We start from the raw sequence: 15,517 nt of genomic DNA on the forward strand, positions 1-15,517 counted from the left end.
AATTTTAGAGACAATCTTGATGGTGAGGGTCAATTTCAGAGACCATTTGTGATAAAAATCTTTTTTTAAACCAACATTGTTGTATCTTTACGCTCAAATTTAAAAAGACGTTTTGATATAGGTACCTTGTTTTTAATTACTTAAACTAAACATCTATTTCTTTTAAAATTTTGATTAAACATTCTCCTATAAATTTGGGGATTATTAATTTCATTTCACATTACTTCCTTTTGGCAAATTATCTCGTTTTCTTTTCATTATTACTGTGCATTTACAATTTTAAAAATTGTCATTAGTTTCTTAAATTTATGAAAATTTGAAATCTTCCAATACTCATCTACAACACTGGTGTTTTATCTTGACTCATAAAAAGTACCTAAAAGACAACTTGCAATTTAAAAAAAAAGAAAAATACAACTTGCAAAAGTTTTTTCTTTAAACAATTGGCAAATACATAATACACATATATAAAATGTATATACAAACAATAAAATAGAAAGTTACTAAAACATACATATTGGTACATTTAAAATAAACGAACCTAATATCCATCGGTACGCTTCGATTTAACATGGGTACATTTTAATTCTGCTTTTTTGTAAAAGTAATCTCCAATTTTAAAAGCTGGTGACTAAAAGTCATTGCTTTTAAAATAAGCAAGATATTTTATTTTTACCTAATACTTTTTTGTACTTAATTATCTTCAAAATAAAGCAATTTTTTGTTTTAAAAAAAAAAAAAAAAATGGCAACACCAAACGGGACCTCAACATGATGGAGAATGAAGATATAAATACGTTTAAGACCAATAGTCTTGTTCTCCTAGACCCCGTGGATAAAGAAAAATGTGGTTGCTTACTGTTTGATCTTAATTTAATAGCAGATGCATTTAACTTTTGTTATTGTACTTTCTACTCCACCATTAAAATAAGATCGAACATCGAGTGACCGCAATTTTCTTAGGTTGTGGAGTATAAGATAATGAGACTCTAAAACCAATTGAAGATTGTACTTAAAAACAAAAGGCGTATAAAGATCACGATAGTGTAAAATTTTTACAGATTAAATGAAAATTATATCAATTTGTTTGATTATGCAAAGGTGAGTGACTTTTAATGTATGCCATAATTGTTCATGGATGACTTTCAATACATGTGGTCTAATATCTTAGTTGATCGGATGTTGGGTTTCCACCAACACATCGCGAGTTTGAAATTTCTCCTCCTTTACTGTAATAGTTTCGAATCCTTCCCATGCAACCTTATATAATACTTGCATTTCCTGTTGAGAAGACGAGCTAATAATAATAATAATAATAATAATATGAAAGTGTGTTGTGTTTGGGGTTTTGATTTTTGGATATGAACAACTTAGGGGGTGGCGATTTTGGAAGCTACTCAAAAAACAAAAGAAAAAAGTTCCAACCATGGAACATCAAGTTCAAGCTAGGTATGAATGTGCATATAGTCGTATATACGTGCTTTAAGTGTCACTGCCAACCGACCTAACTGGCCTAATTAGATAGTTACACCATATTTGACGTATTTCCTAATTTTGCTGAAAGCCAGAAGAGAAGTTGCCCTAAATCTCAGCCCACATTTAAATGTATACATAGGGCATATGTTGTGTGCACAATTTCTTTAATCCGAAGGCTTCTCGTAGCCCATTGAAAAAAGTGAAAAGTCTAAATATGGCCCCTGGTTTAATGACGCAAGCTTGTGCTCAAAAGTCCTCTCTTTTTATCTCTTTATTTATCAAAGGTGTCAGACATTCTACGACGAATGAATACGAACAGCAATGAACTGCATAACATTGGAGAAAAGCAAAATACAAATGCTGTATGAAGCCTGCAATGTCGTCTTGTCGGATCCGAAAGCACTCCCAACTTTCCGACAAATCCAATGGCTGAAAAATCTCCTTGGTATGTTTCTTCGCTTGTTATGATCACTTTGTTTTTATATGAATAACTAGAGCTTAAAATTGTATCAAATGCAGGCACATTTGAAGCCATAGATTTCGGAATCGATGAATTTGGTTCAGGTAGATCTCCATCTTCGAGTCCAAGGAGCTGCAAGGGATTGGTTTCTGGGCAAGGCATCTCCCAAATCACTTACATTCATGTTCATGAATGTGACCATTTCTCTGTAAGCGAATAATTTACGTACTCTTGTCCGCCAATTTGATATATTACGTATTTTGACAGTCTTATAACATCACATATAATTCTGACAAGTAAGAAGAACGTTACGAGCAGATAGGCGTGTTTTGCTTCCCGGCTGGCGCTACGCTTCCCCTTCATGATCACCCTGGAATGACAGTCTTTACCAAACTCCTCTACGGTTCTGTTTATGTTAAATCTTACGATTGGATCAAAGTGGAAACTTCTTCTAGCTTCAGAACATGTAAGAGCCAATAATATTCATAAATTCAATATTTTTCATTTCATTATTTTGTGTTGGGATTTTATTGAAAAAACAATGTGGAAATTGTGGTTAAAATTGATTAATCTGTGGGTGCTTGCAGTTGGATTGGCAGGCAAGGTTTTTGATGGAGTTATAAGCTCACCATGTGAGACTCGTGTATTATTTCCAAGAAGTGGCGGGAACATTCATTCTTTTACAGCAGTAACTCCCTGTGCTATCTTGGATGTACTGACGCCACCTTACTCCGACGACCATGGCAGGCCTTCTACTTACTTCTTCGACTTCCCTATTCCATCTCTTCCTGGTAATTTGTAATTACCATTTACCACCACTGATTTATTCAGTTCTAAATTTCATATAGGGATTTTTTTACACTGATCTAGAGTATCGGGTATTTTGAATATTTTAATTATTAGGTCTTTGATTAAAATCTAACGATTAAAAATCAAAGTATTATATATTCCAGAGTATCACAGAATTTTTATTTCATATAAATAGTCATGGCTAATCTGTTACTGTGTCCAATTTATGGAGCAGCAGGCTATGCAGTGCTTGAGGAAAGGGACATGCCCGAAGATCTGTTTGTTGCTGGAGCGCCATATCTTGGCCCTCCTATTCAAGCGTGTGATGACCGTTGTTGACTTCCTGACTCTTAACTTTGTATTTCGGAGTGCATCAAGTTTTTGAGATATGTATAGTTGCATACGTGAGTGAACAGTTGATCAAAGTAGTATGTTCACCTTATAAGACTTAAATTGCTAATCTTATTTTCTATATGTTAGTGCATCTAGTTTTTGAAGTATGTGTAGTTGCATAAGTGAGTGAACAGTTGATCAAGGTAGTTTGTTCACTTTATGGGACTTAAATTGCTAATCTTCTTTTCTATATGTTTGTGCATCTAGTTTTTGAAATATGTATAGTTGCACACGTGAGTGAGCAGTTGATCAAAGTACTGTGTTCACCTTACAGAACTCAAATTGCGAAATCTTCTTTTCTATATGTTAGAATAGTTTAAAAGTTCGTTGTGTCCGAATAGAAGTACATGTATAAGCTGAATACCAATGAAGAATTTTCTTAATTTGCATGAACATGAACAATAAGTGAGCATCCGCATTGTCATTAACAACTAAAAATAGTCTTGAATTGAGATTGAAGTATGTGCATTAGAGGAGAAAACAGAAAAATTTAAACCCACCCCTTTTAGGCCAAGTATAAGAATTTAGAGCATCTTTGATGCACTAGAAAGTTTAGACTTACAATTTGATATCAAATATTTCTGCGTTGATACATAAAATTGAGTGGATCTTGAGTCAACGTAAAGTGTGGTGAAGTGACCTACGCGATGATGCTTATGTCATTATGTAGAGATAATATGTAAAGAGATAAGGGGAAATTAGACACAAATGTACGTGGTTCGCCTTAAGTGGGGTATGTCCACTTGGTTAGAGGAGTTTTCATTAATAATGTAGTGTGTACATAATACAATGGTACGTATAAGCACGCGTGAAGGACTAAGCCTGGATTATGGGTCGTTGATCCAAGTGAGCTTAATTGTGGAAGAGGAGTCTCCATTTATAGGTGAGGAGAGTCTCCCATTCTTGTTTGTGATCGATATGAGACTCTATGAACGTTGTTGTATTGTTGTCACGCATCCTTGAGCAAGTGCGCTCCAAGTTGGAGGAATGGAGAGCTCATTTGTTTAAGGTTGGCTCGTGTGCTTCAGCAACATGCCTCAACATGGACCCTTCGAAGGGGTCACGAGGCTTCTTAGTTGATCGGTACTCGGTGATTTCAAGATCGTTATTATATGGTACAAACAACATCCAAAGTGCTGAAGGGTGAAGCTAATGCCAACAAGGAAAAATATTATTTATCCAAGAAAGATATTTAAGTTGTGAGTCTAATAATCTTAAATGCAGATATTAAAACTGTCAAAACTCAAAAGTGTCTTTTATCTCTAATATTTTCTCCCCATGCAAGACTCAATTTTTAAAATGAAATATAAAAATATGTGTATAAGATATTGTTAACAAAAACTCAAATCCAATACATTTTTTAGACTTAAAATACAAATGCTCGTTTAAAGATGCTTCTTAGAAAGCAATTATTCTAAAAACGCATCTATTACAAGCACTACGAAACATGGTCATAAGAAATTTTTGTAATCAGAAAACACTAAATTTAAGTATAGTTCCAAATAAGCCATTTTAGTATAGCTTTAAATTTGAGTATTTGCATATATGCAGGGTGTCGGTTATGAGATTTTGAAGGTCCTGTGTGAGACTTAAACGGAATCTCTTACATGGTCTAAACTTTGGTTGTTATATTTTCTTTTATATTTCTTTTTTTTCCTTCTGTATAAATTGATATAAATGCAAAAGAAAATAAATAAAAATGAAGCATGTGTGGTGGCTATGTACCTATTTGCATTTCCTATGTTTTTGGGTTCGAAACTCCTTACTTTTATAAAAAAGCAAGGTGTGTGACTATGTACCTATTATACCACCGTACAAATATCATAATCATAACCATTCATGCACTTTATTATGAACTAGTTAACCAAATCATTGGTTATGACATTTGTACCATCTTATAATGAATTGTTAGTTTTCATTGCATTTTTTCTCATGCCCTAAAGTGAGGATGATTCTAACCCCCACCCGGTTGATTACTGTGAGATTAGTTAAAATTTGAAATTCGAGTCTTAAATTAATTAAACCAAATAAATCTAGTAGTAATCAAAGGGGGGTGAGCATATGACACGCCCGACCCTGATATTCTCCAAACATCAGGGTAGGCACGTGCTGGCCGACACCCGAAAAGTGACGAAACCATATTAGAATGCATGAGAACCAAAGAAAATAAATAAGACTTATAAATTTAAATATAATTCATATGCAAATGAGAAACGTGTTCAGAGCATACAACTAATCTAGAACACTAAAAATAAGTAATATAAAATTGAATGAATAAAGGAATGGGTCCCACACCGAGAGGACTCGAAGATGTCGATGCAGAAGTGTCTTGACGCCAGGATTGTACGCCTCAATTCTAAGTCCTGAGGGGGCGCAAAACAAACATGAGTAGACTAAGTTGATAAATATATAATACTGAAACAGTTATTCAATAACGTACTAACCCCCAAAGTTGTATGAAAACTAATAGCATAATATGTGGTAGGTTTTCCGAAACCCTAGCATGCCATGAAAACTTTCATAAAACATATATTGTATATAGTGTGCTAACTAGGGGTATTAGTATTGCCCGAAGGCATATAGAACTCTTCCTTCAGAACACTTCATTCACAAGTATCAATCGCCCGTAGACTCCTATAGCACCCAACACGTAGGTCAATATAAGTATCATCGCCCATAGGCTGAACAATGACCACTAGATACACACAAAACCTTGAATATACTCTTTCCAAACATAAGTACATATATCTCAAAATCATCTTCATAGCATATAGTCCTCTATCATATATACTATAAAGAAGTTTAAAGAAAACATGTTCATAAATAGTATCTAGTCATCCATCATATATACTACAAAAAACATAAGTTCGATAAAATATGGTATTCCAAAATATTCACAGTAAAGCATGATATATCATAAGTGTAAATCTAATTTACTCATAAAACGTTTCGTAAAACATAACCATTAAATCATGTTTTTCATGTATGCATTTCTACTATTAAAACATACATTTTAGAAGAGGTCTACTCACAGATATTCCGTTGTCGAAGAGCCATACGAAATAGGAATGAAGGAATTGCCGCTAATAATTGCACCTAAGCACATAAAGGGTACAATTAACAAAACTATATTCAAATGATTGAATTTGGAAAAACGGACGTAAAAAACAGATTCAAGACGTCAAATTACCCTAAGAAGGATCCTGGTAAATTTTGAAAAAGTCAACAGAAAGAATATTTGAGAGAATATTCCCTGACGGAATATTCCATCGGGGTTGGGCTGGTGGGTTTGGGCCGAAAGGTTTCTAAAACGGCTGGCAAGTCTCGGGTTCCCTCGCTGGAAATTGGGTTTAGTTCATCCGAGGTGATTTCTCGATGTTTTCAACGTCCACAATACATACATACAATTAGAAGTGAAATATGGGGACCAAAATGGAAAGTTTTGGAGTGTTTTTTGAGACTTACCCATGTCGAGGGTAATGGAGACTCGTCGGAGCTCCCTCATGCATTTGTAGAGGTGCTTGAGGTCTCCAACATCTGGGGTTGTCACACATAGAAAAGGGAGAGGGATAAGAGAGGTGAGGGAGGTCCGAGAGAGAGTTGGTGTGTGTTTGTGCGGGTGTATAAGCTGCCCTCGGGGAGGGTTGAGTGTAGCGAGAAGAAGAGGGGTAGAGAGTTATCCGAGAGTGAGAGACACGGGAGAAGTGAGGGAGCAATTGGGGCAGGGGACACAAACCAAATGTAGGCCCTTTTTGGGCACACCTATTAAGACCCAAAAACAATATTTTAAACAAATATCCCAAAACCAAAATGAAATAATAACATTGCCCTTTCGTTCCGTAAATTTTCGGGACAGGTTGTTACAGCATCACCTGCTGACCTCCACTTTAGTGGTGTGAGAAAATTTGTACTATAATTTTCTGTTTGATGATATATTGATGACTAAATGGTCTTGATGAAATGAAAATTAGATGACCATTAAACGGTGACCAAAATAATAAATGAATAATATGTATTAGATTAAATTATCATATAAGGAAAGGATTTTTTTTAAGATTGTATCTTCATATTTTTAAGATTTTGATTTATTATGATATTCCTAATTATAGATGTATTAGCCAAAGGTATCTTTTATAATGAAAGAAATTAAATTATATATATATTTTTTTAAAAAGAAAAAAATAATGTAGCTCAAATAGACCCATAATGGCTACGCCTCACATGCCCAATAGGGAGTCAAACCCATGCACAATTAAATGGAAGTACCAATACTTGACAACTTCGTTAAGACGACTTGTGAATTATGAGTTGAATTTAGTTAAGAACCGATTGAGTTACGAAGTTTTGAAAATTGCTCAAATTTAAGTTAAGTCGTAAATTTATTATTTAATAATATCAGGCTAAAATTTAACCCATAAAAATTGGAGAAGAAAAATTGTTTCTGAATTAAAATTAAAATTTTCTACGTTAAAAATTTTTAATTTTAACCTTAAGATTGAAGATGGACTAAAAGAAACAAGCCAACTTGAAACACAATGGCTGTCAGCAACTTGTTTTTCCCTTTTGCAAGTTGAGCTTGATAGGGTCTAAGAGTGACGAATGACTAGAGATTAAATACGTTATCCTAATCTCAGCTTTAGATGGTAAGATATGTGTCAATCACGATAAGATTAATAAACATGTCCACGATCTTATATGATTAATTCAATAGATTGTATGTTTTTTTTGTTTTTTTTTTTAACAAACAATATTATTTATATTAAAATTATCACAAACACATGAGATAAAATTTTAAAATATAAACTTGAACCCCTCCCAAACCATCTCCAACCACATGCTCGTATGTCTTTAACTCGCGGGTAAAACTGGAATTTTAAAATTGGATAAAAATTTAGGATTGTCTACAGTGAGTCTACCCTTCCACAAAATCCCCACCCCTTCGCCCACAAAAAAATAAATAAATGAAAAAGTAACGACACAACTACAAGTTTAGTTTGTTCAAAAAAACAAAAATAAAATTACAAGTTTAGTTCGAAACTTATTGACATTTACAAGAATTCATCCTTTAACTTGCATATTTTTTGGAATATCAATAACAAATTTCTTCATTTCTAGTAATTTAGGTGTCATTTCACTTCCGGTCCGTTTGCCATTAACTACTGTAATTTTAAAACGCAAATTCATATTATATCCTTCAAACAAGAGAATGCTAGGGTCATGTGTCACTTAACCACTCATGCCCTAAATTACTCTTTGTGGTAAACGCAAACTACATGAGTTAAATTGAGAAAATTAAAAGGGTAAATTACATAAAACTATCTTAACTATTTTGGATCAGTCACAGTTTCATACCCCATCTTTAAAAAATCTCAATGTCATACATCTAAGAATTTTTTACAATTTCATACATTCCGTCAGTTTTCTGTCAATTCTTCTGTTAAATAGTGACGTGACTTGAAACAGAGCCCACTCTCTATTAAAAAAATTAATAAAATATTAAAAACTTAAAAAAAAATGATCATTTAATTGTTTTTTGCATATGGACCCAGTAGGACTGGGTTCCGTTCAAATCGATTCGGTTTTTTGCCAAAACCGAAACCGAACTGAAATTTTGGTTCGGTTCATTTTTTTTTTTTAGTTTTTTTCGGTTCCGTTTGGTTTTTTCCATGAATTATTTTTTTGAAAATCTGGATATTGGCATGTTATTTAGCTGCCCTAAAATCATTCCCAAAAATATAATAACGCTTAGACCTTAAACTTGATAAAATAGGGTGATAAACTATATTACTGAAAGCTAGCTAGTAGAACAAATGAATATCTAATCAAGCTGTATTCATGACTACCTGGAACAGTAGGCTCTTATTCCGTGTATGCAAGAAAAACCATCATCATGGCATGGCGTCCATCCAAGCGGAGAACATTCATCAACCTGTGATTTATAAATGATCTCCGAGAAGCTTATGGTTTTCGTTGCAGTATCCGTGGGTGGGTAGGTTATATAATGATTGTTATTTGCTGTAGGTTTGCTATACATAGAGAAATACATAACCAATGCAAAACAATATTTGAAATGTGGCATGCATATAGTACAGTTTGCTCTTGTTTTCCAGTTTCATCTTTATTTATTTATTTATTTATTTAATTTTATTTTTTATAATCTGTGTATTGGTAAAGAAGCAATATTTTGGGTTTAGAGTTTCTAAAGGCTTTATTTTTAACATTTTGAGCTTAAAGTTTGGCAACACATTGGGCATCACATTTAGACTTACAAAATGGGTTTAGAAAATAATACCCAAAACAAATGATTAAATAATAATAATAATAAAAATATTAATTTAATTAATTGGGTTCGGTTCGATTTCTAGACCACTGAAACCGAAACCGAACCAAAAGAATTCGATTCGGTTCGATTTTTTCAGTTTCAGTTTGGTTCGGTTTTCAATTTTTTTCAGTTTTCAGTTTTTTGAACCCACCCCTTATCCCCTCACCCTTTCTTCCCCCTCCTATCTTCTCCAATTCAAACCCAAATCCCACCCACCTTTTTCAGCAATCCCATCTGCACCCAACCCTCCCTCCCTTCCCTCCTTTACACATCCATCCACCTCGCCCACCCAAAATGACGACGTGGCGATTCCGCCCCAGCAAACCCTCTCCTCGAAATCCATGGTCATCGGCACAATCTTCGGCCACTGCCGCAGTCATGTGTGGTTGTGCATCCAGCATGACTGCTAGCTAGTCAACGAGATACGATTCGAGCTCTTCCACATGACCCTCAAATGCGACGAGTTGAGCTAGCCCCAACTCGCTGATTGCCCGCTTCGATCCGTCCCCATTTGGACCGTTCACTGCAACGGTTGCAAACTCGGGTCTGCGACGAGAAGAAAGCAAGCAAATTTGTACTATAATTTTCTTTTTGATGATATATTGATGGCTAAATGGTCTTGATGAAATGAAAATTAGATGACCATTAAACGGTGACCAAAATAATAAATGAATAATATGTATTAGATTAAATTATCATATAAGGAAAGGGTTTTTTTTTTTAAGATTGTATCTTCATATTTTTAAGATTTTGATTCATTATGATATTCCTAATTATAGATTTATTAGCAAAAGTTATCTTTTATAATGAAAGAAATTAAATTATATATAATTTTTTTTTTTAAAAAAGAAAAAAAAATAATGTAGCTCAAATAGACCCATAATGGCTACGCCTCACATGCCCAATAGGGAGTCAAACCCGTGCACAATTAAATGGAAGTACCAATACTTGACAACTTTGTTAAGACGACTTGTGAATTATGTTCACAATTTTTTCTATATGTAGTATCTTATAAAGGTTACAAAAATTTAGGGCCCTTAAAAATTAGGGACCATGTGCGGTCACACACCCCTCACTCCTCAAGGTTGACCCACAAAAATAGATGAATAATAAACACATACCTTGTTTAATTTCATCTAATATTTTTTGTTTAATTTATTTAATTTAATAATCATAAATACAAATAAGGACGTTAAAAGTTAAGAAGTGTGAATATAAATACAGTAAAAATATGAGTTTTGCATGTGAGATGGCACATGTTGGATATCTAAAAGAGGGGCCACCTAGACATTTCATGTCTAAGTTAGCCAAGGTTTATCCAAAAGGTGCAACCTGAACTATTTTAATCAAAATACTTCATGAGATTTGCATAACACATCATTTTGGTCCCTGAAATTGAAAATCAATAGAAATGGTCCTTGAGATTGTCCATCATCCATTATTTTGGCCATTCCGTTAAAAACTCCGTTAAGTGTCCCAGAGCTCTTGACTGGAACTTTGGGCAATTTTCAAAGCTTCGTACCTCAATCGTATCTTAATCAAATTCGACCCATAATATATCAAAATGAAGATAGGAAAGTGTAGAACAAGATTATACTTATTTGGAAACCCAATGGTTGCCGAAGATGACCGGAAAATAGCCTGAAAGGTGACTGGTATGTGGGAAAACTAGAAAACTCGCCGGAAACTGGTTAAATTTTAAACGTTCATAACTTCTTCAATACTCAACGAAATCGAGTGAATTAAAAACGAAAATCATACTTCTCAACGAGTCGAAGAGAATGGTAACTTTCTTGATGGCTAACTTGCAGTGGTTTGGCCGGAAAACGGCTCGAAAGTGGCTAACTTGACGATCAAGACAACCATTTTCGAGTCGTTTTACAGCCAAACCACGACAATTTATCCTTCAAGAAAGGTAACATTCTCTTCGTCTTGTCGAGAAGAATGATTTTTGTTTTTGAATCATTCGATTTCGTTGAGTATTGAAGAAGTTATGAATGTTTAAATTTTACCCAGTTTCCTGCTAGTTTTCTATTTTTCCACTGACCAGTCATCTTTTAGGATATTTTCTGATCATCGATGGAAACTATTAGGCTTCCAAATAGGTATAATCTTGTTATACACTTTTCTTTCTTCATTTTGATATATTATGAGTTGAATTTAGTTAAGAACCGATTGAGTTACGAAGTTTTGAAAATTGCTCAAACTTCCGGCCAAAAATTCCTTGTGCAAATCTTAAAAACCATTTTGAATAAAAAACTGTTTATTAAACCAGTCCAAAATATGCAGAGAGGAGGGGCTTTGGGTTGGGGGCAAGTAACTGGAAGAGTTTCCAGCACCGTCTCACGCATGGGACAGAGAGAGAACAGAAGATAATTGATTGAAAAGTCCAAAACATCTTTACTTAATTTCCACTCGATTGCCGGCATAAACTGTGTGGCCTCTAATCCCTTGTCTTCTCCCTTAAAATACTTTTTTAATGATTACACTCCCTCTCCCACCAACCATCTTTCCAACTTGTCTTCTCTCCCAAACCCTCTTAAAATAATTAAACGAAAAATTAATTGGCAGTTTCCGTTTCGTATGACATGGAGAGGTATGAGATTTTGAAGGATATTGGGTCTGGAAATTTTGGGGTGGCCAGGCTGGTCAGAGACAGGATCACCGGAGAACTCTATGCTGTTAAGTTCATTGAGAGAGGCAACAAGGTCTGTCCTTATTCTTTTAAATCATTATTTTTTCTTCTGATATATCGATTTTTTTTTAATTTTTCTGGGTACTGGGTTTTGAGTTTTAATCCATTTCATTGGCTTGGTGATGAAGATAGGTGAACATGTGCAGAGGGAAATTATGAACCACAGAGCACTGAAGCATCCCAATATCGTTCTCTTCAAAGAGGTCTGTCATCATAAGTTTATGTAAATATACTTAAATATCCAATTTTCATTTTTTAATAAATAGAATACATTGTTTTGGTGGATGCATGCTTATCACTTTGATTTTGTTTGTTTTCATTTGAGAATGAATTTGCTGTGTAAACATATAGCATGTCTTTCTACTTAAATATGCTAAAATCCCGCCTTTAGGGTTTGTTTATGGACGAGAGACTTCCAAATTCCAATGCATTTAGGCAAAATGAAGAAGAAATGGATCACAAAAAGTTAGTTCGGAGGAATTGGAAAATGCACCTCATGGGCATACAGAAGCATGTGATAGGGATTTGTAAATGAGTCCTTCCAAGTAGTCATTTGCAAATCCTTCTGTCATGCCTATTGTAATGCTCATGTGGTGCATTTCTAACCCCTCGTATCAAACATTATGTGACCCATCTATTCATCACTATGCCTAAATCATTTGGATTTTGTAAAGTTCCTCACTCAAACATACCCTTAGTGTTCTTCGATTGATAGGATTTGAAGGTTGTTGATAGTTGAAGGTAAAGCCAAAACTAACAATGCACAAAGGAATCCAATTGAAAGTTGAAGGTAAAGCCAAAACTAACCAGACAGTGGCAAGTTTAACCACTGGATTGAAAGTCTCATCAAAGTCCAAACCTTCTTCTGTAAGGTAAAGTACCTTTTGCAACTGAGCGTGCCTTGTGCCTTGTGATGAACTCTGCCCAAAAAGCCTTGCAGTTACTTATCCCATTGCTCGGGACCGACTGTTTCTCGTTCCTCCACATAAGCAGAGTACAAAGCTTTAGCTTGGATTCGAAAGTTGCTATTGGACTTGCATGATAGACCACCAATCCCTTGGTGTGATAATATATCCGCTATTGCCTTAGCTCATAACCCTGTGTTTCAATGTGACAATAAATATGTGGAAGAGGTTGTTCATTTCAATAGAGAGCAGAGAGAGATCTTGCAGTTTATCATTTTCTAGCTCTGATCAACTTGCACAGAACAGGACAAAGGGCTTGCATTCTCCTCAATTTCTTTATCTTAGAAAGAGTATCATGCTCCAGATACCGAGCGTAAGCTTGAGGGAGGATAATGGATAGTAAGGTGCCACATCAGCTTTTGATTCGTGCGTGACAGCTTCCGTAAGATGAGAGTCCTTTAATAATCAGTTTTAGTTATTTAGTTAATGACAGCTCATTAACGAAGGTGTATATGTTGTGTCTGAAACATATTGGACGATCACAACTCATTCTGTTTTCTCAATAAGAAAGTACATTCACTTGCAATTCTCTTAATTCTTGAAGCTTCAGTAATGGTGGTGATCTTTTGAATCAGCAATGGCCTACCTAAGAGTTTTAGGGTCTTTTTCTTGCAGGTCCTGCTGACGCCATCTCATTTAGCCATAGTAATGGAGTATGCTGCCGGGGGAGAACTTTATACAAGAATATGCAAGGCTGGAAAATTTAGTGAGGACGAGGTAAAGTAATTAACTAATTACTGAGTGGGTGACAATTTCATGCAAAATATTTGTAGTTTGGAACTTTGGATCTTCAGAATGTCCCCTGAAAATGCAAAACATCTAGATTTTCTTTTACTAAAAAGTGGGAAAACGAGGTCCATTCTCTTTTTTTTTTTTTAAATTTCCTGAAGCATCTACTTAAACGATCAGTTATAATCGAAATAAAATTTACATCTTATTCAATTCTTTTGTTGTTGTTTTGCATCAGGCGAGGTATTTCTACCAACAATTGATATCAGGAATTAGTTACTGTCATTCAATGGTATCTAAATCGGAATTCTTCTGTTAATATGTTATACTGCTGTTTCTTTCTCGTACGATATTTGCTAGTGTTTGTGTTCTTTGGTAGTGTTTTGATTGTAGTAAGGAAATAATTCATTTCTGGCAGCAAATCTGTCATAGAGACCTTAAGCTTGAAAATACACTCTTAGATGGCAGCACAGCACCCCGAGTAAAAATATGTGATTTTGGACACTCAAAGGTATTCCACAAACCCTAGAGTACGGATCCACAAGAGGGATTCGGTATAGTGAGACTTCGAGTAATTTATTCTTTCACCATGTTTTATAGTCAGCATTGCATTCTCGGCCAAAATCTGCTGTAGGAACCCCAGCTTATATCGCACCTGAGGTCCTTTCGACAAAACAATATGATGGAAAGGTAAGTCCATTTCAAGTGCCATTTCATTGACACTGGAGCTTGTAATTACGTTAAGTATATTTTTTATCTGATCTTATAGAAATTATAGATTGCAGATGTTTGGTCTTCTGGAGTTGCCTTATATGTGATGTTAGTTGGAGCATACCCCTTCGAAGATCCTAAAGACCCTATAAACATCAAAAAAATTATTGGGGTTAGTTGCACTACGACCTTTTTCACCATTGAAATGTAACTGAAATTAAACATTGCATATATCACAACTGGCTAATTCTTTTCTGAGTTGTAGTTAATATACTGCATGTATGTCTTATGGCAGCGAATCCTTACTGTACGCTACTCAATTCCAGATACTGTCCGAGTTTCCAAGGAATGTAAAGATCTCTTATCTAAAATATTCGTGGCAAACCCCGAAAAGGTAATGTAGCTCTTACTTCGGTGCTGAAACTACTAGATAACGATTTGGTTATAGTTGAAATTTTAAGTTCACTTTAGCATTCTCATCTTGGTCACTATTTATTGTTTCGCAGCGAATAACAGTTTCGGAAATTAAAAGCCACCCGTGGTTCTTAAAGAACTTGGCTGTGGAAATGATGGAAGAAGGAAGCTGGCAGTGCTACGATGTAAATACTCCAGCCCAGAGCATAGACGAAGTTCTAACAATAATACAGGAGGCAAAAAAATCGTTAGAGGTTCTGAATGCTGCTGATAGGCCTCGTCCTCGAAGCAGCGGCAGCAGCAGGAGCAGGAGCATGAATCCTTGACGATTTGGTTGCTGGTGTTGAAGATATTGAAACTTTAAGTGGTGTTTTTGCATTCACAAATCTTACTTGTGAATTTGGGCCCTTAATGTATGTCGCATTTTGGGTTACTGTTAGTTTGTGCCCAGAAAATAATACTTCCAACCCAAGGTTTGGGGTAGACATATTTCTGACGGATTAGATTGGAACCGGACCAACAAAAATTCCAATTTATTTCTAAATTATCTTCCACTTTATTCCT

General features: G+C 34.9%; 2 protein-coding genes across 3 annotated transcripts; both read left to right on the top strand.

The window, feature by feature from the left end:
• The first annotated feature begins 1,621 nt into the window (after nt 1–1,621).
• Nucleotides 1,622–3,307, top strand: LOC137729352 (plant cysteine oxidase 1). Of its 2 annotated transcripts, none has more exons than XM_068468284.2 (5): nt 1,622–1,920; nt 1,995–2,143; nt 2,254–2,401; nt 2,523–2,726; nt 2,960–3,307. In XM_068468284.2, the coding sequence occupies exons 1-5, from the start codon at nt 1,797–1,799 to the stop codon at nt 3,061–3,063; spliced, it is 729 nt and encodes a 242-aa protein (XP_068324385.2). In that variant the 5' UTR covers nt 1,622–1,796; the 3' UTR covers nt 3,064–3,307. The 2 variants fall into 2 exon arrangements, with proteins under 2 accessions (XP_068324385.2, XP_068324393.2); XM_068468292.2 differs by having other exon boundaries at nt 1,666–1,920; nt 2,963–3,307.
• An 8,424-nt stretch (nt 3,308–11,731) lies between these two features.
• On the top strand, nt 11,732–15,497 carry LOC137734111 (serine/threonine-protein kinase SAPK2). The gene is given in 10 exon segments (XM_068473415.2): nt 11,732–12,147; nt 12,263–12,337; nt 13,715–13,816; nt 14,067–14,120; nt 14,247–14,339; nt 14,429–14,518; nt 14,607–14,711; nt 14,835–14,933; nt 15,046–15,273; nt 15,275–15,497. Coding segments are annotated over 10 exon segments (1,149 nt in total). The 5' UTR covers nt 11,732–12,027; the 3' UTR covers nt 15,458–15,497.
• Nucleotides 15,498–15,517: the final 20 nt, after the last annotated feature.

Source organism: Pyrus communis, chromosome 15 (genome assembly GCF_041283825.1).
Source record: "Pyrus communis isolate YQ-2024b chromosome 15, ASM4128382v1, whole genome shotgun sequence".
In the NCBI taxonomy this organism is placed as follows: Eukaryota; Viridiplantae; Streptophyta; class Magnoliopsida; order Rosales; family Rosaceae; genus Pyrus; species Pyrus communis.